This window comes from Hylobates moloch, unplaced genomic scaffold (genome assembly GCF_009828535.3).
Source record: "Hylobates moloch isolate HMO894 unplaced genomic scaffold, HMol_V3 SCAFFOLD_3, whole genome shotgun sequence".
Classification (NCBI taxonomy): Eukaryota; Metazoa; Chordata; class Mammalia; order Primates; family Hylobatidae; genus Hylobates; species Hylobates moloch.
This window is the reverse complement of record NW_026652278.1, coordinates 14037317-14062008: the sequence shown is the minus strand read 5'-3', so window position 1 is coordinate 14062008 and position 24692 is coordinate 14037317. Positions and strand designations below refer to the sequence as shown.

Here is a 24692-nt window from a genome sequence, read left to right as displayed (position 1 = left end):
TCACTTCTTCAGAGAGACCCCTCTACCCTTCCAGTCTCCCCGAACTCATTCATGATGACATACCTCTGGGATCATTTATTTCATGTTTGCTATTCACTGTTTGTGTCCCACATACAATGCCAACCCCTTGCTCCCAGCTATATCCCAGGGCCTAGAACAGTGCCCAACACATGGCAGGTACCCAACAAGTGTTGGCAGGGCCAACCAATTTCATATAACCCCCAGTAGAATGGCAGGACCTCTGGCCAGACGTTCTGTATCTGCATGGGTTGAGAGGCCCTGTTTGCTTGCATTTCCAAAGCTGGATACAGCTTTGCCCCTGTGCTTGAAGATCGGGATTATAAAATGTTCATCCTCTTGCTCCGTCTGCGCTAGGTCTGTCCACGAGTATCTGAGGGGAGAACCATTCCACGAATATCTGGACAGCATGTATTTTGACCGCTTTCTCCAGTGGAAGTGGTTGGAAAGGTGAGTCCACCACACCCCATACAGATCAGGGAGGCAGAGGGTACACATTTTTCACCTGAGAATTCATATAAAAATCAGTTACCTCCCATGGGCTCATGTTTAAAACAAAATTAACCTGACTCCCCGTTGTGTATTCTAGAAATGCTGTATGCTTATTCAAGCACACACACACACAAACACACATTCACGCAAACGTAAACAGCATCTTGTTCTTACTTTTTTTTTGCTTCACTGTCTTTGGGAATTCTTTCTCTGTCAGCAAATAAAGAGCTGCCATATTCCTTGGAGTAGTTGCACATCCTTGATTTAATCCAGTGCCCTGTTGATGGATATTGAGGTGGTTCTCCATTTTTCTGTGGGCAGCCCTCCCTAAATAATAAATAGCTTTATACATAAATCTTTAAGTACTTCTGCAAGTACATCCAGAGAAATTCCTAGCAGAGGAATTTCTGGGCCAGAAGGCCCCTGATTTTAAACCGTGAGTGCTGTTAAGCTGCCGTCCAAAACAGCTGCCCCTGACCTCCAGTGCCACAGTGCCCGAGTGCCTGCTCCTCAGCTTCATCAACGCTGTTCGCATCTTTTCCTACCTCGTGAGTGAGCAGTGCGCTTCCTCATTGCTTATTTTCTTGTCTCTCTAATAATGGGGGAGACCAAGTGTCTTTTCCTGGGTGCTTGCTGTCTTATTCTCTTCAAAGTACTCGCCCATGCGTGGCTGTGACTTGGGCAGATGTGTTCCCCTGTGACAGATAAGGAAGCAGAACATAGGACCTGACTTAGCTTCCCAGCAAGCCAGCAGTGCTGCCGACAAGGCCCCAGCCCTGAGCCCCCAGCACAGTGCTCTGCTACCTTCACTGGCCCAGGATTTGCAGAGCGGGGCGATGCCTGTGTAAAATCCATGCCGGGCTAAGCTGGTAGACAAGGGTGGGAGCCTCCCCTCCCACAGCCCAGAGTCCCTGTCCCCAGAGGCCTGGCATGCACAGCCATCTGGGGGCATCCGGTGAGAAAGGAGCCATCCACTGCTGCCTGCCAGCCCCACAGCTGGCTGTCTCCCCCATAGACACTCAGGAAGCTGCAGGCCAGGAGCCCCTCCGAACCCCATTCACAGCCCTTCCCTGCCTACTTCCGGAAACCCAGCAGAAAACCCTTGGCTCTGCAGCCATGGATGGGTGGTTTCTCTCCACCTGACTGGTGGGGATGACAGTGTGACCAGAGATGGCCTCCTTAGTGGCCGCTGTCCACCCTGCACAGGCACATCATGGCTCCAGGAAAGCTTGAGAGGCAAAGGATTGGCCTAGACATCTACTGAGGGCACCAGAGCCCCCAGTCTGGGTCCGAGTCCCGCCTCTGCCTCTTCCCAAGGAGAGTCCTCAGAAAGGGTCACTCACGACTCCACACCTCAGTGTCCTCATTTGTAAAATGTGGATGATTGTGCCTGCATTGTGGGCTTGGGCTGAGGAGGAGATAAGATAAGCACAACACCTGCTGGAACAAGGCAGGTGTTCCACAAAGCTCAGCCATTTGGCCACAGGAAGTAAACTGCTGAATGCAGTTGTTGCGTCCATCATCACCATCATCACCATCACCACCATCATCAGCATCACTGCTGTTATCAATATCCCACCGCCATCAGCAGCATCACCACCATCATCAGCATCACCGCCATCATCAGTGTCACCGCCATCATCAGCGTCACAGCCATCAGCAGCATCACAGTCAACAACAGCATCACTGCCATCAACAGCATCACAGCCATCAATATCACTGCCATCAACAGTATCACTGCCATCATCAGCATCACTGCCATCATCAGTATCACAGCCATCAGCAACATCACAGCCATCAGCAGCATCACCGCCATCATCAGCATCACCGCCATCATCAGCATCACTGCTGTTATCAATATCCCACTGCCATCAACTGCATCACCACCATCATTAGTATCACCACCATCGTCAGCATCACTGCCATCATCAGTCTCACTGCCATCATCAGCCTCACTGCCATCATCAGCATCACTGCTATCATCAGTATCACCGCCATCATCAGCATCACTGCTGTTATCAATATCCCAGTGCCATCAACAGCATCACCACCATCATTAGTATCACCACCATCGCCAGCATCACTGCCATCATCAGTATCACCGCCATCAGTGGCATCACCACCATCTTCAGCATCACCACCATCAACAGCATCACCACCATCATCAGCATCACCGCCATCATCAGCATCACTGCTGTTATCAATATCCCACTGCCATCAACAGCATTACTGCTATCATCAGTATCATCGCCACCATCAGCATCACTGCCATCATCAGCCTCTCTGCCACCATCAGCATCACTGCCATCATCAGCCTCACTGCCATCATCAGCATCACCGCCATCATCAGCATCACCGCCATCAACAGCGTCACTGCCATTAGCCCCACTTCACCAGGTCTGATACTGGGAGGCACAGCCAACTCTTGCTGGAGGGTCAGTCCTGATTCTGACAATTACAGGGCAGTCTAGTGGAGCTGTGTTCGCCATGCCCATGTCCCGTTCTGGAGCCCTGGGCTGTGCAACACACAACCCCAATCTGTGCCCACCTTCCCAGAGTGGCAGTGTGGGGTCAGGATACAGAGCATGGACTGCCTAGACCCCAACTCCAGCCCACCACTACCAGCCAGGGCCTTGAGCAACTCATTTCACCTCTTGAAGCCTCAGCGTTCTCATCTGCAGAATGGGGACAATAATGATCCCCGCTCCCTGAGGTGGTGTGAGGATTATAGAAGCCCCCATGCGTGCTTGGAGCAGTAGGTATTGTTACTATAGAGACCCCCAGAGGGGGGCATGCCCTTTATTCCTAGAAGTTCAAATAATGTCATAACACTAGTTTACAAAGAGCCCTCCGCTGGATGTAAGGCCTTCTCCTGATCATTTTCCTCAGAGGAGTTGGAGCAGCCTTGGGCCACTCAGCAAGGGCCTGGCAAGGCTGGAACCTGAATCCAGAGGCCTCCTCCCAAGTTCTTGGGCCTTGGTCCACCCAGCACTCCATTCCCATAGCAGCCTTTGTCGGTGGTCACTGGCTTTCCTTTTTCTTATCCACACCAAGCACATGAAATGGAGAAATTGTCCTTTTTACTCTGTGGCCTGATTGCAAAGAAGTTAAGAGTTCACCTTTTGAAGGCATTAAGTTTTTGGAGCCTGTAGGGCAGGACCCTGGCCTAGGAATGCCCTACATATCGGATAGCACCCTGCACAAGATCCTGCCCGGTTGGTGCTCTACTGCTGAAATAGTCAAGGGGTTTTTTTCCTCCCAAGGTTAACCAAGAAATTCCTGGGAACTTGCATTACACTCATTTCCCCCAGCAGAGAAGTTCTGTGGAGATGCCAACCAACCGTTTCTCCTCCATGCATCGTAAACTGTTAGGCGGGCCGCCTTCATGTGGTTTCTGGGTGCGGCTGTAGGGAAGGCTTCCCAGGGCCACGTGGTAGAGGCAGGCATGTGGCAGCTCTTCCCTTTGGCTGTCCAGCCGCTCCTGTGCAGAAGAGCGGGATACCCGCAGAGGGGCAGCTCTGTGCTTCGGTGGGGATTGGGCCCTGCGTCCTGAGGAAGCACTGGTGAAGGGAGAAGTGAGCCATGGCATGCAAATTCAAGATGGGGTGCCAGAGAGTTCCCTGGCTTTTCAGGGCCTTCCTCAGAGTGCGGCTGTGGTGCCACAGATGTGATTTCCAGGGAAGACTCATTCGTTCAAGAGCTGCTGCGTGACTGAAGGCTCCCTGGTCATCCTCAGCTGACCCAGTTCTTTGGCCCAGTTCTGCCTCGATCCAACCCCTGCCCTGATCGGGACTTTTGAGGAGTTTAGGGGCAGGAGTTTAGTCCCGGAGAGCCAAGAGCCAATTTTCACGTTTTAAGCTGATTACATGTAGCCAAACAGACCAGCAATGCAAATCATAAGCCCTCTGCACCGTGTTGTCCTTTATGGCAACTAGATAGGACCATGTCTTTGCTTAGTCCAAAAAGTGCCATCATGCCTCATGATCAGAAGTTCTGTCTGATTCAATGTCGTAAATGGCATTGGCTCATTAAAACGAGGAGTTGGAAGACGCAAGGTGATCATTACTTCCAATCCGATCCTGGCAGGCAGGATCTTCTCATGTTCCTCATCTATGTGGGAGATATAATAAAGGGTCCTCCGTGGTGGAAAGGTTGGGAACCAGTGGTAAAGATCCCCAGGACATGATTTGAAGACTAGCAGCCTCTGCCCCCTCCTGAGGCCGGGTCTCCTGGGCCAGCAGCAGGAGTGCCTGCAGGAAGGAATAGGTGACGCCCAGGACAGGAATCACTGCCATCCTGCTGGGCAGGCTGAGATGCACAGGTGTAGGGAGGGCTGTGACCTCCTTCGTGTCCTTTGTGGGACGCTGGTCCTCTGTGGCTCCTGGCCCCCACCCCTTCCTGCACAGAAGGCACAGCTTCCTTCTGAGTTTCACTGCATGATTTGCAGAGAGACGAGAACCACATGGAAAGTGTGGTCAAGCATCTCTGTGCTCATGTTTTTCAAGCTTTCTGAGCAAGTGAGGCCTGTGCATCCCCCAGCTTGCAGGGGCCTGGGGGCCGGGGGGCTTGGGATTTGAACACTCAGCTTCAGACTAAGTCCTCGAAGGTCCAGTCTCCAGCGATGATTCCTGGGGGGTCCCTGGGGCTGCTGTGGGGCTGCTGGAATTACACCCCACTCCAGCTGCTCTCAATGTGCTGCTGTTTCCTGTGGATTCTGAGTCTTGGCACCATGAGACCAGTGTGGGATTCTTCTTTCTTCCAGGCAACCGGTGACCAAAAACACTTTCAGGCAGTATCGAGTGCTGGGAAAAGGGGGCTTCGGGGAGGTGAGTGAACATTCATGTTTTTAATTGAAGTTCTTATATTCAAGTCACCTTTCCTGTCCCTTCTGGATCAACCTAAAGGGTCGGTGCAGGGATCCCCTGGGGGCACCAGTGGCTCCATGTGGGCCCCGGGGGCAGTGAGGGTGGGGGAGAGTCAGTGGCCTTGGGGCTATCAGGTGTGTCTAAGGTGGAAGGAGGGTGTGGAGCTGGGCAGGTAAGACAGAGGGGCTCTCCCGCCCGCCTCGGGCAGGGTCCAGCCTGCAGAGGACAAATGGGCAGCCCTGGTCGTGTGTGGGGAGGAGATGTGAGGGCGTGAGGAGGCTGGGCAACCTTGGCCACTCAGTGCCTGGATGCCCCTGTCATGCAAGATTTGAGATTTCGTTGTACATTATCTGATCTTCCCAGCATGTGAGGCAAGCCTTGTTATTCCCATTTTAGAGATGCGGAAAACTGAGGTCCAGAGTGGTTAGCCAGCCAAGGGCACACAGACAATGTGGGGCAGAACTAAGACTTAAGCCCAAATGCTTTGGTTCCCGCTTATCTGGATTATAAAGTCAGGGTTCTTGAGGGTCTCCTATCACTGCCTCCCAAAACAAACTTCTCTACCAGCAGCCGGTAGGAGAAAATCCTGTTGCCCTGGGAATGGAATGGTACTTGGGGCCCCAGTCAGTTATCTAAGCCTTGGTGTGAGTGGCTCATTCTGCCCCTTCCAGGGCTGGGAATCCTTGAAGGAGAGGAGGAGGGAGGGCAAGGGCCCGGGACAGCTGTGGGTCCCAGGCCAGGCATCACTGGGTCCTGGGAGCCTGGAGCACCCATGAAGCCAGGCAGGGCCGGCTCTCACCCCATCCATTCTCCACCTGGGAGCTCTGTGGTCCTGGCCTTGGAGGAGCTCGGGGCAGGCCTCCACAGTGCTCTTGCCACCCTGGTTTCTTTCTTGCACTGCAGGTCTGTGCCTGCCAGGTTCGGGCCACGGGTAAAATGTATGCCTGCAAGCGCTTGGAGAAGAAGAGGATCAAAAAGAGGAAAGGGGAGTCCATGGCCCTCAATGAGAAGCAGATCCTCGAGAAGGTCAACAGTCAGTTTGTGGTGAGTGAGCATCTGGGCCCAGTGACCGGCTCGCCATTCTGTGGACTGGGGCTTCCCTCCCTCCGGAAGGGCGTGGTCCTCTAATGCGGCAGGTCCCCACCCCGGGGAAGGGGAATGCCAGTGGCAGGGCTGAGCTACAGAAAGGCAGCAAGGCATTCCTCCATCACAAGGCCCCTTGTGGTCAGTTGTGGCTGGCTTTGTCCCATCCTCAGAGCCGGCCAGTGCCTGGCTCCCTGCTGTGTGTGAGACCGACGCCTCTGTTCTCCTGGACCACTTTGTAAACTCCTCAGTGGACAAAGCAAGTTCACCTGGGCCCAGCCTGGGAGCTGTGGGTTCCACAGACCCTCTAGGCTGGTGCCATCATGGTGGGGACCTTAGTGCCAGCATCCTGGGATGGCACTATCAAGTCTGTGTGCGTTGTGTTAGTCAGTCTAGGCTGGGCCCTGCTGCAGTAACACATTTGCCCCAAACCCTAAGTAGCTGAATACAGCAGAGGTTCATCTGTCACTCACCTGAAGTCCAATCAGATTGGGCCACCCTCCTCCATCTAACAGCTGCCCTGTCTGGAGCCTTAAAAGTGAGTGCTAGGGGTTCCACGCAGAGACTTTCCACTGCCTCTACTGGACAGATGTTCCTGAGTTTCACCCACAGTCTGCTAGCTGGAACCAGTCAACACAGAGACAAGTTAGTTTCAGGGGAGGCTGGGAAATGTGAAGTGCATGGATATTTGGTCAGCTCTAATATCTTCTGCTACATGCTGTTATAAAAAATAAAGCTGGGTACAGTGGTACATGCTTGTAGTCCCAGCTACTCAGAATGCTGAGGCAGGAGGATTGGTTGAACCCAGGATTTCGAGGCTGCAGTGAGCTATGATTGTGCCACTCTACCTCAGCCTGGGTGACACAGCAAGACCTCATCTCTAAAAATAAATACATGCATACATTAAAAATAATATATACACAAGGTAAAAATTTAAGCAGCACAGAAGGATATACAATAAAATGAAAAGCTTCCCTCTTTTAGTAATCACTCAAGACATGTTTTATTCATGTACAGGCTTTATTATTTTTAGCCAATGGGATCTTCCTGCTCGTCTTATGGAGGAATGTTTTTCCCTTACATTGTAGATCTGTTTCTCCATCCAGACCTCTAGTCACACCCCTTTTTAAAGTTGGGCATCATTCTCCTGAAGAGATAAAGCATAATCCATATAGTCAGTCCCCATGAATGGAAATTGTTTTCCATCTTTAAACCACTACAGGGCCAGGCACGGTGGCTCACGCCTGTAATCCCAGCACTTTGGGAGGTCAAGGCAGACAGATCACTTTAGGTCAGGAGTTAAAGACCAACCTGGCCAACATGGCAAAACCCCATTTCTACTAAAAATACAAAAATTACCTGGGCATGGTGGTGGGCGCCTGTAATTCCAGCTACTTGGGAGGCTGAGGCATAAGAATCACTTGAACCTGGGAGGCAGAGATTGCAGTGAGCTGAGATCATGCCACTGCACTCCAGCCTGGGTGACAAGAGTGAGACTTCGTTAAAAACAAAACAAAAAACAAAACAAGCAAACAAAAAACACTACAGACCAGTGGCACTCCAAGAGGATGGAAGTTTGCATTTTGGGATCTCATCCCAGGCCACCCCCAGCTGCCAGCCTTGTCTGGGGTACAGGTGTGGGCAGTGCCATGGTATGTGGAGATGAGGCGGATGAGGCTAACTCCAGCTATCATTTCAGCCACGGGCCATCTTGAGTCCAGAACCTTCCTCCCCACCGCCAGCCCCTTCAGCAGGGACCCCTGGATGCTGCCTATGGAGCCTTGTCTCTGAAGGGACGGTGCTGGCTCTGGCCACGGATGGTGCTGGCGGGTTCTGCTCAGAGAAGAGGATCGTGTGACTCACAAAGCTGGGTGGCATGTCTTTAAGGGCCTTCAGTTACGATGGCTGCACCTTCTTTAACTGTGCCCCATCCACGGCCCCGGCAGGGAGTTCCCACGGTGTCACCTCCTGGAGCCCTTTCTCGGTGATCACCTGGGCAGATGTGGGAGAAAGGGGACAGCTGCAGCTGTTGCAGCAGAAGCACAGTCCCCATGAGCTTGCTCATCCTTGGCTGCCATTTTGTCTCCTTTCCTCAAAAATAGCTGATGTTGATGCACCAGTTTTATGGCACAGTTGGTTCCCAGCCTGGCCCACGATGGCCGGGTTTCATGTGTGCCGCCTCCCTATGTGGAGAAGGATTACCTTCTGTTGTAATTTGCCCCTCCTGCCCCACCATGGCCTTGCTTCACAGAGCCTTGGGTGTCTAGACCCCACCAGCAGAGGACTAGACCCCCCTCTCTTGGTGGTCCCTTGCCAGGTGGACCAGTGTATTAGTCCATTTTCACACTGCTGATTAAGACATAACTGAGACCAAGCAATTTACAAAAGAAAGAGGTTTGATGGACTTACAGTTCCATGTGGCTGGGGAGGCCTCACAATCATGGTGGAATGTGAAAGGCACTTCTTACATGGTGGTGGCAAGAGAAGAATGAGAACCAAGTGAAAGGGATTTCCCCTTATAAAACCATCAGATCTCATGAGACTTATTCACTACTATGAGAACAGTATAGGAGAAACTGCCTGCAATTCAATTATCTCCCACCGAGTCCCTCCCACAACACATGGGAATTATGGGAGTACAATTCAAGATGAGATTTGGCTGGGGACACAGCCCAACCATATCATTCTGCCCCTGGCCCCTCCGAAATCTCATGTCATTCACATTACAAAACCAATCATGCCTTCCCAACAGTCCCCCAAAATCTTAACTCATTTCAGCATTAACTCAAAAGTCCATACACAGTCCAAAGTCTCATCTGAGACAAGGCAAGTCCTTTCCGCCTACAAGCCCGTAAAATCAAAAGCAAGTTAGTTACTTCCTAGATACAATATGGGTACAGGCATTGGGTAAATACAGCTGTTCCAAATGGGTGAAATTGGCCAAAACAAAGGGGCTACAGGCCCCATGCAAGTCAGAAGTCCAGCAGGGCAGTCAAATCTTAAAGCTCTAAAATGATCTCTTTGACTCCATGTCTCACATCCAGATCATGCTGATGCCAAGAGGTGGGTTCCCATGGTCTTGGACAGCTCCATTCCTGTGGCTTTGCAGGGTACTGTCTCCCTCCTGGCTGCTTTCATGGGCTGGCATTGAGTGTCTGCAGGTTTTCCAGGCAAACAGTGCAAGCTGTCAGTGGGTCTACCATTCTGGGGTCTGGAGGACAGTGGCCCTCTTCTGACAGCTCAAATAGGCAATGCCCCAGTAGGGACTCTGTGTGGGGTCTCTGACCCCACATTTCCCTTCTGCACTGCCCTAGCAGAGGGTCTCCATGAGGGCCCCGCCCCTGCAGCAAACTTCTACCTGAGCATCCAGGTGTTTTCACACATCTTCTGAAATCTAGGTGGAGGTTCCCAAACCTCAATTCTTGACTTCTGTACACTCGCAGGCTCAACACCACGTGGAAGCTGCCAAGGCTTGGGGCTTCCACCATGGCTCGAGCACTGCATTGGCCCCTTTCAGCCACGGATGGAGCAGCTGGGACTCAGGGCACCGGGCACCAAGTCCCTCGGCTGCACACAGCACGGGGACCCTGGACTCAGCCCGTGAAACCATTTTTTCCTCCTAGGCCTCTGGGCCTGTGATGGGAGGGGCTGCAGTGAAGACCTCTGACATGCCCTGGAGACATTTTCCCCATGGTCTTGGGGATTAAGATTCAGCTCCTTGTTACTTATGCAAATTTAGGCAGCTGGCCTGAATTTCTCCTCAGAAAATGGGATTTTCTTTTCTATTGCATTGTCAGGCTGCAAACTTTCCAAACCTTTATGCTTTTCTTCCCTTATAAAACTGAATGCTTTTAACAGCACCTATGTCACCCCTTGAGTGCTTTGTTGCTTAGAAATTTCCTCTGTGAGATACTCTAAATCATCTATCTCAAGTTCAAAGTTTCAAAATTCTCTAGGGCAGGGGCAAAATGCCAGCAGTTTCTTTGCTAAAACATAGCAAGAGTCATCTTTGCTCCAGTTCCCAACAAGTTCCTAATTTCCATCTGAGACCACCTCAGCCTGGACTTTATTATCCATATCACTCTCAGCAGTTTGGGCAAAGCCATTCAACAAGTCTCTAGGCAGTTCCAAACTTTCTCACATTTTCCTATCTTCTGAGCCCTTCAAACTGTTCCATGCTCTACCTGTTACCGGTTCCAAAGTCGTGTCTACATTTTTGGGTATTTTTTTCAGCAGTGCCTCACTCTTCTGGTACCAATTTACTCTATTAGTCCATTTTCACACTGCTGATAAAGACGTACCTGAGACTGGGCAATTTACAAAAGAAAGAGGTTTAATGGACTTAAAGTTCCACGTGGCTGGGGAGGCCCCACAATCATGGCAGAAGGTGAAAGGCACTTCTTACATGGTGGTAGCAAGAGAAGAATGAGAACCAAGTGAAAGGGATTTCCCCTTATAAAACCATCAGGTCTATGAGACATATTCACTACCACAAGAGCAGTATGGGAGAAACTGCCCCCATGAGTCAGTTGTTTCCCACTGGCCCCTCCCACAACACATGGGAATTATGGGAGTACAATTCAAGATGAGATTTGGGTGGGGACACAGAGCCAAACCATATCAGCTAGGCACATCCTGCATGCAAGAGAAAGCCTTTACCAGGCTGTGTTCCACTTCCCAAAGCCCCGCTGCCCCTCCAGCTCACCCTCACTCAGCCTTGTGATAATGGCTCCCATAGCCAGAAGGGCAGGTGAGCCCTGCTTTTCTGACTGGCCAAAAAGGCACCATCCAGTCTTCCCCAGCTGATGCACACATGTGCTTCTGTGGAGGGAGCACAGACGCCATTCTTTTGGATTCACTGGGAGGTCGGGGTGCCAGCCTGCCCTACCTGCCTTGGCCTTCTCACCTTGAGCCACTGAATGGGAGGTGCTGGTGTGAGCCCCTTATCAGCCAAGGAGGCCGCAGGCAGGGTCACTGCAGAGGCCATCTGGGTGCAGGAGAGCAGGGTGAGGCTTTTCTGTTCCCTCCCACCCCAGCTCCCAGGATCCTGAGGAGGGAAGTGGAAGTGAGTGGCCATTGTCATGACCTCCCCATGGCACTGTTCTTGCGCTCCCAGGTCAACCTGGCCTATGCCTACGAGACCAAGGATGCACTGTGCTTGGTCCTGACCATCATGAACGGGGGTGACCTGAAGTTCCACATCTACAACATGGGCAACCCCGGCTTCGAGGAGGAGCGGGCCTTATTTTATGCGGCAGAGATCCTCTGCGGCTTAGAAGACCTCCACCGTGAGAACACCGTCTACCGGTGAGTGGGGGCCACCAAGGCCTTCCAAGTCTAAGTCCAAGGGGGTGGGACCAGCCCCTCCACACCCTTGGGCAGGTGGTTGCCATCACTCTGGGAATCAGCCCTGGTCAGCACCAGGGGAGGGTGCAGAATCAGACAGACTTTCCACTCCAGGAACCTGGGGCCCCCGGCACTGAGGAAGCGAGGTGGGCCACCCTCTGGCCAGTGTTCTCCAGCCTCCAAAGTTTAGGGAAGGCAAGCAAGTGAAATGATGTTCCTGAAACTGACTGCTCCTTCAAGTCAAAGAGGACGGGCTGTGACCACTGCTCCCTCCAGTCGCCTCCATCCCAGGATCCAGGGAAGCTTGGAGGGGGCCTGGTGGCCGCTATCTGGGATCAGTCCTGGGAAGACTTGGGTGGGGTCACTGCCCACAAGCAGAGTGGCCCATGCTCCCACCCCATGCTGTCCTCAGCTTGCTGTGGTCTTCACCCCCTCTCCCCACCCACCTCAATCCCACAGGGACCTGGACATTGTAGGGCCAGGGGTCCCGATTCCACTCACAATGAGCAGTGCCCTTCAGATTTTTCTCCCAGTCCTTCTGAAAGAATTTTGAAAATCTCTGTGATGCTGCATTTTAAGTAGACATTTGAAATACTCCATCATATTGACGTAGTGGCAATTTTTGATATGTTGAAATTGAACAGTTACATTACACTCTTCAGGGGATCCAGTGGAATCTCTGGTTGCTGTAGCAAATTGATTTCCACCTGCATTTATCCAAAAAATGCACAGAAAGCTCTTTAGTGATGAGGAATTTTCTATCGTTTCCTTCACTCTCTCCTTCCCCCCAGAATGTTAATAATATATTTTTTGCCTGAAAGTCTTTCACTGATTAGCATATATCTCTGAAACAAATATATAGATACATACAAGGGTTTTTGAAATTCCCCTTGACCGTAAGGCTCTAAGTGTTAAAATAACTTCTCTGGCCGGTTGCGGTACTTCACACCTGTAATCCCAGCACTTTGGGAGGCTGAGGCAGGCGGTTCGCCTGAGGTCAGTGTTTCAAGATCAGCCTGGCCAACATGGTGAAACCCCGTCTCTACTAAAAATACAAAAAGTAGCTGGATGCGGTGGCACACGCCTGTAGTCCCAGATACTTGGGAGGCTGAGGCTAAAGAATCGCTTTAACCTGGAGGTTGCAGTGAGTCAAGATCACCACTGCACTCCAGCCTGGGCGACAGAGTGAGACTCTGTCTCAAAATAAAATAACTCTTTCTGTCTAGTTGCCATTGTAATTAGTAGTAGATCTCATTTCTAATCAGTCCTTTGGAACTGGGGGTTTTGACATCTGGAGTGGGTCGCTACGGTCATACTTGGGAGGGGAGGAGGCTGGTTTTCTTCTGTAACTTGGGAGAGAAGAGTTATTGAGAAAGGGCAGATGGGAGGGAGATCCCAAAAGATGCCAGGACAGAGCATCCTGATGCGAAGAAATCCAAACCCTTCAAACTGCAGACAGGAGGGAACCCCCTGCTCGGTCCTGGCAGACCCCGACACGCAGCCCAGTTTGAACACCTTTGCAGTGGAGCTCATCTTGGGACCAAGAAGGTTTTGAAAACAAGAAAGAATGGTCTTGATGACATGCCCTTCCCCCCATACCATCCCCCCATTTATGTTTCTGTTTTGTTTTCATTCAAATGAAAAGAGTCAAAATTTTCCCTAAGGGTTGAACAAAGAATTCTCTACTTGATTGCCTTTTATTTAAAAAGAAAAAAGAAAGCCCTCCAATTTCCAGCTCATCTTCTTCCAGGGGGAAAGAGAACCACAGTGCCTCCTCCCTGGCTGTGACCACTCACCACGGCCTCTCTCTGGGCTCGGTTCTGGCCAGTGTCCACTGGTGAGCTGCCATGCTAGCCTGGTGGCAGCTGGCTTGAGATGATGGCTACTGCCCTTGTTTGGAATTGTTCACACATCAAAAGAATGCTGTTTAAATAACAACAGCAACAAAAGTATTTGATGATAAATAAGGATACACAGACACCAATTATCATTTGATGAGGCTCACTGGCTGGATTTGGGTACATTAACCACTCCGCATGAGGACAGCTGCCATCAGTTAAATAAACAAAGCTGGGTGGTTGAGAACTGGAGCCTCCATCCAGATCCTGTGTACTGTTTGCCCCATGGCTTACCTGAGTTGCACACACTCTCCTGTTGGCTGTTCTTTTACCCATAGAGAAGACCTTTTCCTATAAAACCAGCTCCTCTGCTGGCTCTCCCCCCATCCTGGAAATGCAGAGGCTCCCTTACTTGTGAGCAAGATCCTGTCATCAAGAGAGGAGACGTTAGGGACAGGATAAGGCAGCCACACCTATGCCGTGCCCCGTGGCTGTTCTTTCTCCCAGGCTGTAGTGTAGCTGGAGTTGGGGGGTGTGCCAGTCTCCTGCAGGCCCCATCCCAAAGGGGGTCTTTTTCCTGTGCCCCCACCTTCTCCCTTTTGATCCTCTCTTCCCAATTGTACAGCTCCCTTCACTCCAGGCCCTGTTCTGCCTTCAGGGCTTCCTGAGACCTGCAGGGTCTTCTCAGCCTTGGCATATCCTCAGCTCTGGAGTAATTGATGTGTGAACAGGGGCCATGACTGGCCTTTTCCTAACTTTCTCAGTCACCCTCCAGGATTGGGAAATGCCTGTGGCAAACAGCAGTGTTGCTTTAAATTACTGGAAGGAGAGAAATTAGCTGAAGATCATTTTGACTCAGACCAGACAGCCTGAGCCAGGAGGTGGGAAGGAAACACCCTATGGCCACTCAGGCCTGATTAGCCCAAGGGGTTGACCCAGATGCCAGTGCATCCTACCTGCCCAGAATGCCCACACTCTGATGCTTGTTGTTTTTCCTTTCAGAGATCTGAAACCTGAAAACATCCTGTTAGATGATTATGGTAAGTCTTTTCCTACTCGGTAGCTGAGGCAAGCATCGCAACCCAGAGAAAGCAAAGGGCCTCCCAGGGATTCTCAGAGAGGGCTGGGGAGGCGAACCACGGGCCCCACTCCCACTGCTCAGTGCTGGCTACCTGGAGATCGGGGAAAGCTGTGAGCATGGACAGAGCTCCTGCTTGGTGAACAGGCAGTGTTCAGAGAGACTTTGAAATTCAGAGTTTTTGAAATTCCCTTTGACCTTAAGGCTCTAAGTGTTAAAATAACTTCTGGCTGGGTGCGGTCTCTACAGCACACTGAACAAGGAGTCCAGAATTTCAGAGATGCTGGGCAAATACTTAACTTCCACCAAGTTCTCCACCTCTCATCTTGTTTGTGAAATGGAAACAAAGCGTCCTGCCCTGCCCTGCCCACCCAGAGGGAAGAAGGTGGTGGAGAGGCTTCTACATGACAGCTTGAGAGGGAATTGCTTGTCAGTCTAGCCAGCTGTAAATGTCTTAGGCATTATGTTTGTGCATTACCATCATTATTTTCTCTTGGCTGTGGACACTGAATAATAAACAACCACAGTAACCCTCACAGCTGTTTAGCCTCACACCTGGAAAATAGTTCCTATACCTTCTTTTTTTTTTTTTTTTTTTGAGACAGAATCTCACTTGCTCAGGCTGGAGTGCAATGGCATGATCTCGGCTTACTGCAACCTCTGCCGCCCAGGTTCAAGTGATTCTCCTGCCTCAGTCTCCCAGGTAGCTGGGATTACAGGTGCACGCCACCACACCTGGCTAGTTTTTGTATTTTTTTTTTTTTTTTTTTTGAGATGTAGTTTTACTCTTGTTGCCCAGGCTGGAGTGCAGTGGCGCGATCTCCACTCAGTGCAACCTCCACCTCCTGAGTTCAAGTGATTCTGCTGCCTCAGCCTCCCAAGTAGCTGGGATTATAGGCACGTGCCACCATACCCGGCTAATTTTTGTATTTTTAGTAGAAATGGGGTTTTGCCATGTTGACCAGGCTGGTCTCAGACTCCTGACCTCAAGTGATCTGCCCTCCTTGGTCTCCCTAAGTGCTGGGATTACAGGTGTGAGCCACCGGTTTCCACACCTTTGATCTGACTAGATCTTCCCACCTGCACAGAGAAGGGCAAGACAGCATCTCTGTGCCCATTTAACAGATGACAAAGCTGAGCCTCAGGGGAGCCATCCTGCCAAAGTCACCCAGCAGCATCAGTGGGGAGCTGAGGGCAGAAACTGGGTCTCCTCCCCGCAGGCCCCAGACCCTGGCAGCCCCCAGTAGAGGGAGGGGAGAAACCTGGTCACTGATGACCTGAAGAGAGGTCTGCATGGGATACTGCGCTGTGGAGGGGCGGTCGGAGGGCCCAGGCCTGCTGCTCCCTCTGGATGAGCCTGGTGCCTCCCTTGGTCTCAGAACCACGCCCACGCTGCTCCTCTCTATCCTAACTGTCAGCCCCCACCAAGCCAGGGAGTCCATGCGGCTCCAGCCTGGCGGGGTCTTGACACTGGCCCTTGCTGACATCTAGGCTGGAGGGGTAGGGTGGGGCCGGGGCCCTGGTGTCCATAGGCAGGGAAGGGAAGGGGACGTGTTCCTTCCTGCGGGGTAAGTTGCGGCCGCGACCCTGCCCAGGTGGGCCGTGGGAGGGACAAAGACCGAAGTGGAGCTCAGCTCGGCGTCTCCCTTTCTGGGGGGTCAGTCCTGGGCTGTGAGCTCAGATTCATCTCCAGGCTCTGCCAGGCCAGACCAGACGTTTTCTCTTCTCGTTTCTCTAAAGTGAAAAACAACCAATCTCCAGAGACCAACAAGGCAGGCCGGGGAGCTGCTTCCCAAATTGTTTTATAATTTTTTCCCCTTAAGCAAATTGTTGCAGAATGCCAGAAGAACCTCACATTTTTCCCATGAAGTAATCCCAGAACCAAGCCAAGATTCTCTGTGGCCTCAGCCTTCCAGGAAGCCCATTCAGCCTTTGACTAGGCAGGTCGGTCCACGTCCAGCCGGGTCCAGGCGCCCTATTGCATCTTTGTGTTCCACTCCTGAAGAGTGGTCATTTTCCTGTGTCCTCCCACACCTGCACTCTCCCAAGGCTCTTGTGGTCACCCTGAGATGGCAGATTGGGGTCCCTCTTGTCCTCGGACAGATGAGAATGCCGAGAGCTCATGTGCCTTGCCCAAGGGTACACAGCAAGGCCGGGTGCCCATGAGGCTGTCCCAGGGAACAACTGACCCTGCTGTCGCCCTCAGGCCACATTAGGATCTCAGACCTGGGCTTGGCTGTGAAGATCCCCGAGGGAGACCTGATCCGTGGCCGGGTGGGCACCGTTGGCTACATGGGTGAGTGCTGGGCCGCCTGTGTCAACACACCTTGAGACCCACTGGGGCCGCCCCTGCTCACCACCGGCCAAGCCCCCAGAGCCTGCTCGCAGAGCCTCTCGCCTCTTCATGCACTGCTGATCACACGCAGAGTCACAGTCTCTGCGGGGCTGCTGGGGGGCAGCCTTAGCCAGGGGGAGGGGGAGCACAGGGGCCCCAGATGTGATGACTGCTCTGAGCTCTCTGCACTCCCAGGCCCCCAGCCCCACCTGTGTCCAAAGCCAAGCCACTCTTAGGGGTCAGGGCCTGGCATACAGCACTGCTAGGGGAGGCCGCATTGAAGCAGGGGTCTGGGAGGAGAGACCCTTGAGAGGAAGGAGGTAATTCAGAAGAGCCCGCAAATGAGAGGCACGCACAGCTGCTGTGTCACCAAGCATGATTCCAGTAGACAGCAGCCTTGGGCTCCTGCGGCCTTTCCTCAGTCTGCTCTGAGACCAGCGTCCTGAGGGTTGCAGGGAAGAAACCCAGAGTTAAGTCCTGTGCCCTAGAATTCCCTGTCCAATTGGGGGCATGCCCTGGGCTTCCTCCTGCGCATTCCACACACCTACCCTCCTTCCCCTGAGAGGCGGGGGCCCCCCCGAGAGCTCTGAGGAGCAGGCACGCTGCTGCCCTCTAGTCAGGCTGGTCCCAACAGCAGCTGCACGGGAGGTGTGCTTTGTCTCTGGTGCTAGAGGGTCCTTTTCAGATTGCATGGCATTTGGCAACCTGTGGGGTGTGTGTCTGTGTGTATGTGAGTGTGTGTGTGCCCACATGAATGCTGATCGATGATTGATAGGGAGGTAGGCAGGTGGGTGGGTGGATGGATGGATGGACGGATGGATGGATGTGATAGATGATGGATGATGGATGGGTGGATGATAGATCTGCCTACCTGTGTGTGCATTTGCCTGGGTCTCCTTTTGCAGAGTGTTCCATGCATCTGTCTGCCCAGGCTCTTGTGTGCAAACCAGCACGTGTATGGATGCATTTCCCTCCAGACATACGTGCTGATGCTGCAGAACTATCTTTTCTGTATTTCTATGGTAAATCTGTAATTCGGTTTATCAAAGTGGTACAGAAGACATAGCAAGAGGTTGTTTGAATTACAGATAAATTTAAAATCATCTTTAATTTGGGTAGATACACCTTTATTCATTGAAACAAATATACCGATAGCACATGTTCTGTGCCAGGTGTCATACTTGCTACAGTAGTGAATAAAGTAGCTCATGTTCTAGGCGAGGGGACATCAAGAGTGCAGGACACCTCCATCCACGGTGGTCAGAGTTCTAAAGCTACAATCAAAGTCCTTTGGGGGCACGGAGGAGAGTCATCAGGGCAGGCTCCCTGGAGGGGGGTGGTATTCACAGCAGTTGGCGGGGTAGGAGTTGGTGGCAGCCATGAAACTGGTGTCCCAGCCATGAAACTCCAGGTCTTCTGTGAGCAGCGCCACCAGCTGTCTCCCTCCTCACTCCTCTCTCCTTTCCTCTGCCCCCAGCTCCAGAGGTCCTGAACAACCAGAGGTATGGCCTGAGCCCTGACTACTGGGGCCTGGGCTGCCTCATCTATGAGATGATCGAGGGCCAGTCGCCGTTCCGCGGCCGCAAGGAGAAAGTGAAGCGGGAGGAGGTGGACCGCCGGGTCCTGGAGACGGAGGAGGTGTACTCCCACAAGTTCTCTGAGGAGGCCAAGTCCATCTGCAAGATGGTGAGCTCCTGGTGGCCAGATGCCACCCCCAAGCTGGTGGCTTCCCTCCCTGGGCCTGGCCCCAGTCTGTCCCCAGAACAGCAAACAGGCTGAAGGGACAGGGGTCTGAGCATGGGGGTGGGGGTTGCAGCCCACCAAGCTAGAGTTGAGGGCACTCCTTGCTGTGGACTGGGGTGGTCAGCGGAGGCTTCCAGGAGAAAGCCTGGGTGGAGCAGGGACACCCAGGAACCAAGGGAAGGGGGGTGAGGGGAACAGTGTGGAACACCCTCACATCCAGCACACAGGGCGGAGAAGAGATGGTCTGAGCTGGTGCCCCAGACACAAAGCAACCTTGGGCCAAGCCCCCGCCCCTGCCCTTGGGCCTCCTGCTCCCTCCACCTCTGGATCCCAAGGTGTTGGTTTAAGACGAAGGGCTACAGGGGGTGGGGGCGATGATTTCAGTCTTTGAACATCTTATAACAAAGTTTTCCACCACTAGATGGACTGCTGGTCACACCAGCCTGGCTCCTGCATGACAGGGTCTAGGGATAGTGAGGTCAGACCCACCCAAAAGCTGGGTGGGCGGAGCCAGATGTGGGGACTGGAAGCCAGATAAAGGAGTGACAGGAGCCATTGGAAATGGGGGATATGGGAGTGGAGTCCGCCCGTGCACCCCTGCCCCTGGGCCCCCCCATGCCGGCCCTCAGGCCCTTCCCTGGGAACCAGGACTAGTGGCTGGCTTTGTGGGGAGATGGCCACTTCCTGCTCCTGTCTGCCTCTCAGCCCCCAAGTGCAGCCCATGCCCCCTTGGGGCCCTCCTCCTTATGGTCCCAAGCACAGCTGTGCTGGCACACCCGCTGCAAGCAGCTGCCCTCTAATGCCAGCCTCATAGGGACAGGAGGGGCCGGAGCACCCAGCTCCACACTTGCCAGCCCACAGACTTCCTCTCCTCTCCCGGGAGCCCCATGTACCTGGAGCCACAGATGGGCAGACCGAGTCTGGGACGGGGGAACCACACTTCCCACCCCTGTACATCTGCAGGGACTTTGGGGGCAGATTCAGCGTGTGCATTGACAACCCAGGCAACTCCCGGAGTTTAGGAAGCAGCAGGCCGGGGAGTTGATTAAAAGTTGCAATGCTTCTGCTCAGGAAGACCTGAGGCTGCGTTGTGAACGGCCCCAGGAGGGTCTGGCTGGGCTCCTCACCCCGGAGGCCCCTCTCCTGCAGCCAAACACCTCTGCTCGGCCCCTTCCTGTCACCAGCCTCATCCTCACATCACAGAGCTGTGGGAAGAAGGCCTGTGTGTACAGCAGACCCACACCCTAACCCCACAGCTGTTGGCCCGCCATGCCGCTGGGGCCTCAGAGAAAGCCACGTGGTCATCGCAGCCAGGGCTAGGGTGGGGGGACCGGAGGAGCAGTGCAGCACTGGTCGGGTAAATGGAAACGTGGGTGTGAGCCACACTTCGCTGTCTCATCGGGAGATATCCGTCAGGTGCGACAAAACTAGACAAGGGAAAGAAGGGGTCAGACAGTCATGGGCAGAGCATCACCAAATGTCCCAGGTCAGGGCCAGGCAATCACAGAAGCAGGTCTTGAGAGATCTCAGCAGGGATATGGGACGTACTAAGAGGATGACGAGGTGGAGAGGGCCCCAGTCCCAGCCCCAGACCCCAGACACCCACCTTGGCCCCTGGCTTTGGGGCTGGGATCTCCTGCTGCAGCCTGGACCAGGGCGCTGCTGTCCCTCTGCTGCCCCCTGGTGGACACTGAGAGAAAGCCTGCTGCTCCCGGAGGACCTGTCCGGTGGGTACAAAACCACTGTCCTCTGGAAGCTTCTGGCATTGCTGTGGCTTCCCTTACAAATGATCTTGGGTCTTGGGAGTCTAGTCTTAGGCCTCCTTCATGCCTTTGACTGCAGCATCTCTGGCATCCAGGCCTACCTTCTCCCCTCCAGCTGGCGGCAGCTCAGGACACTGCAGAGCCTGACTTTCCGGGAGACCTCGCAGGCCCTGGGTTCACAGGGCTATTTCTAGGCTCTGGTGGCTCCAGCCCTGCCTGCCTAAGAGGGTCCCTCCACAATCAGTGAGGAAGCCGGTCTCTGGCCCCCAGGTCTGTCACCCATTCTACCTTAGCAGCCACAGAACCCGCTCCCCCTCCTCTGGAGCCCAGAAATTCACACATCTCACCGCTTTGTCCCCTGAGCCCAGTCCATGGGCCCAGACCTCAGCCTCCACCTTCCCCAAACCCCTGCTCAGTCCCAGCACTGGGCCTTAGCCCCCGTCCAGCTCCCTCTTGCCCTTCAGACATCTTGGTCTCACTTGTCCTTCCAGCCCATCTGTACTCCTCCTCCAGGAAGCCCACTCTGCCTGCCCCACCCATCCCAGCTCACACCTTCCCTTCCTGTCACTTCTCTTGGTGTCCACCTGATAGCATGGTTGCAAACTCTTTACCTGATGATGTGGCTGCAAACCGTTGACCGGATGCCAGGGTTTCAAATGGCAGCATATAGGCGGTGTTTTGTTCAACCTGCACACGGTTTTTCAAAGGAAGTAAATGGTAGATTCATTGCCAAGATTTAAAAATGAGGAGATTTCATATAATAACCTGGATTTTCTGGCTTCTCTTGAAAAGCAGAAGCCCCAGGCCCTGGCTGCCACCCCACCTGGCAGGAGCTGACACATAGCCTGGCCCGGCCCACCCAGCCCACCCCTCGCCTTTCTCATCCTCGTTTGTGCCACTTTCCTGGCCAGCCACTGCAGAAGGAGACTTGCCTCTGAGGGACTGCTTAGAACAGTGCAGCCCCTGGGCCCAGCCCAGCCCAATGCCTTGAGCCTTTGTTGAACAGTGAAGCCCCCAGAGAGAGAAGCAGAGGCATGAGCACCAGACCCTGAGCCACCAGCCTGGCGGTCCATGGGGACATTAGAGGGCAATGCTGTGAGCGACTGAGCTCTCTGCTTAGTCCTTTCAAGGGTGGAACTTGGTGCTGGCCCTGATGCCACCTTTGATTCCTTTGTTTGGGGGGCAGCCCCCTCCAGACCCTGAGCCCCAGGAGGCTGATCTGGCTGCTCACTCTCCCCGGCGTCCCCAGCCGGCGCAGCGCCTGCCCCAAGGGACCAGCAGGAAGTGTACATGGGATGAATATGAGCAAAGTGCACGGGGCACTGGGAAAAGACAAGGCTGGGCCCCTACCCCATGCAGGCTGCTCCTCTGGATTTTAGCCTCAAAGCAGACACTTAGTAGACACCAACTGCGTACAGCTGCAATGCTCAGTAAGGCAGAGGAGATTATGAGGCTGGGGCACTGGGAGTGCAGGTCAGGGGCCGGGGCCCTGCGGTTGTGTGGCTGGCCATGGCCAGTCGAGGCCCCCTGCGTGGGTCCAGCCCTCTGGCCTCATTCACAGCCTCATCCCGTCTCACCCGGGTGTCTGCTCCCAAAGACTCTTCCTCTCCTAGTAACCTTCCTGCCTCGTGGTTCTGATGAAGACACTCTTCTACCTCAACCATCCCTGGCTCCTTCTACCTCCAGATGAAAATCCCGCCACCTGACCTGGCCTTCAGGACCCTCTAACATCTCTCCCTGACCAGCCCCCTCCCCCTGACGCATCTCTGCACCCTCTCCTGCCCTCTAAGTCAAACGTGTTTTGGGTGTTCCCCAGACACACCCTGCACGTCCTGCCTCTCTGCTTTGCTGGTGCAGTTCCCTCTACCTGTATACCCCTCCCCCTACCCACACCTTGAAAGCCTATTCGTCCTACAAGACTCAATTTAAATACCTCTTCCCCATGCGGCTCCCTGACCCCTAGCTGGCAGCCGGTCATGCCCCCTGCCCCCGGGGTGCCCGATCTGTGTCACCTGGATGCGTCCTCTGAGCATGATTAGCCCCCCATGAGTCTGAGCACTCCTAGAGGCCAAGTTCCTCGGTGGTGCCTTCTCTATCAGGAAGGGGCTTGCACCCAGGAAGTACAACTCTGCAAATTAGCTGAGTGTGTGCAGGAGAGAGAGCTATTGATGCAGTCCTTGACTTTTGTTGCTTACCCTACACAGAAGAGGTGACAGTGACTCGACACCCATTAATGAGTGCCCACCATAACCCAGGAACGAGGTCTGTAATCCTGGGAGAAACAAGATTCCTGCTCTCCTGTCCCATCAGGCATCTAGCCAGGCTGTGAATGTGTGAGCACAGATGCATGCCAAGACTCAGGCAGCCCTGAAGCGAGACCTTTGCAGGGTGGGGCAGTGTGTCTTGGGTTCCTAGGCATGGTGCAGACACTGTGGAGGCAGGAGGTCCGGGCAGGAGGAAAGGCCCAGGGGACCTGGCTTCATGGGGCTCTCTGTTTCAGCTGCTCACCAAAGATGCAAAGCAGAGGCTGGGCTGCCAGGAGGAGGGGGCTGCAGAGGTCAAGAGACACCCCTTCTTCAGGAACATGAACTTCAAGCGCTTAGAAGCCGGGATGTTGGACCCTCCGTTCGTTCCAGACGTGAGTAGCCTCCCCCAGCCCCCAGCAGCTCCCTTCGCAGGGTACCCAGGGCTGCCCCCCAGTGCTGCCTCACAGTGAGCTGGTGCAGAGTGTGGGGCACATTGTGTCTTTGTGGGGACCAGCGTCCCCTCCCGGCCACTTCTCGCCTAAGCTGCAGATGAACTTCATGCCAGGCAGTGCAGAAGAGGCGTGGGCCAGGGAGCCCACATTTGCTGTCCAGAGACTTGGGCACTTTCCCGGGTCTGGGGGTCCTGGACAGATTCCTTCTAAGCGTCAGTTTCCTCCCTGTCCAATGAAGCCAGTAACACGCCTCCCACCTGCCTGGGAGATTTGAGGGTGAAATGAGAACTGAATGGGGAATGCTTTCAAGAGCATCGAGGGCCACCACGTTCAGTTCATCTTGACCAGCGTGCATGCATTGAGCACCTACTGTTGACGCCAGGTTCTGGGCCAGGCAGAAACAAAAGAGGCCCCTCCCCCAGCAGCTCACATTGCAGGGAGTTGCATCTTCCCAGGAGGTCCCCAGGTCCCCCGGTCGGTGTGTGAGGCAAGATTCCAGCTGAGGTAGAATTGTCCTTGAAAGTCCCCTAGATGGTCTATAAATCATGAGCTCTCAGCTGGATCAGAGGCCCAAGAGTGGCAGACCAGGCAGAGGCTGGGTGATCTGTGTGGGATACGTGCTGTGATTCCGGGGCCTACTCTGTTTAAAGTCAGGGAGTCAGAAGCCAGGAAGGCCTGCTGTGCTTCGGCTCCTGCCACGCTCCCACAGATGACCCCTTGCCGGCAGTGGGGACTGGGCCAGGGACTGTGGAGGCTGTGGGAGCAGCGGTGTGCTGCAGGCGAATGACTGCCTCTCCAGAGAGCTCATATGCACATCTCTTCCCAATTCTGTGTCCAATGGCTTTGCGTCGGTAACTTACAGTAGATCCCAGTGGTAGCATCCGCACAGCAGCAATTTGCAAATGCTACAAATCAGGGCCTCCATGTCCCCCTTCCCCAGAACCAGTGGTTATCACTTACCAGTACCGCCCTGAGTGGAGGCGGGTGGGGACCGTCCTTGGAACTCTGGTACCCCCTGTAGGTGGGGATCCCCTGGTCCTCTGGGACAGCAGCTGGCTTGGGAAGCTGCTGGATGCGGATCAGTGTCCATGGCAACCACACCACAGACCCCGTCCGGCCAAGGATGGCATCAGTGTGATGGGTAATCAGGGAATGCTTTCTGGAAAAACACGAGGGCCACTGAGAATACAAAGAGTAGGCCAGGCACGGTGGCTCATGCCTGTAATCCCAGCACTTGGGAAGGCTGAGGCAGTCGGGTTAGGAGTTCGAGACCAGCCTGACCAATGTGGTGAAACTCCCTCTCTACTAAAATACAAAAATTAACCGGGCGTGGTGGCAGGCACCTATAATCCCAGCTACTCGGGAGGCTGAGGCAGGAGAATCACTTGAACCCAGGAGGTGGAGTTTGCAGTGAGCTGAGATTGTACCACTGC

At 53.7% G+C, this 24692-nt stretch overlaps 1 protein-coding gene across 4 annotated transcripts in view; it reads left to right on the top strand.

Annotated features, from left to right (window-relative positions):
* Positions 1–24692, top strand: part of GRK5 (G protein-coupled receptor kinase 5) — a 247761-nt gene that overhangs the window by 216879 nt on the left and 6190 nt on the right. For all 4 annotated transcript variants that reach the window (XM_032176492.1, XM_058435963.1, XM_058435964.1 and 1 more), the window contains 8 exons: positions 376–468; positions 5273–5336; positions 6279–6419; positions 11575–11765; positions 14645–14682; positions 16927–17016; positions 18533–18741; positions 23062–23199. In XM_032176492.1, the coding sequence (XP_032032383.1) occupies positions 376–468; positions 5273–5336; positions 6279–6419; positions 11575–11765; positions 14645–14682; positions 16927–17016; positions 18533–18741; positions 23062–23199 (964 nt within the window). The remainder of the gene's footprint in view (positions 1–375; positions 469–5272; positions 5337–6278; positions 6420–11574; positions 11766–14644; positions 14683–16926; positions 17017–18532; positions 18742–23061; positions 23200–24692) is intronic.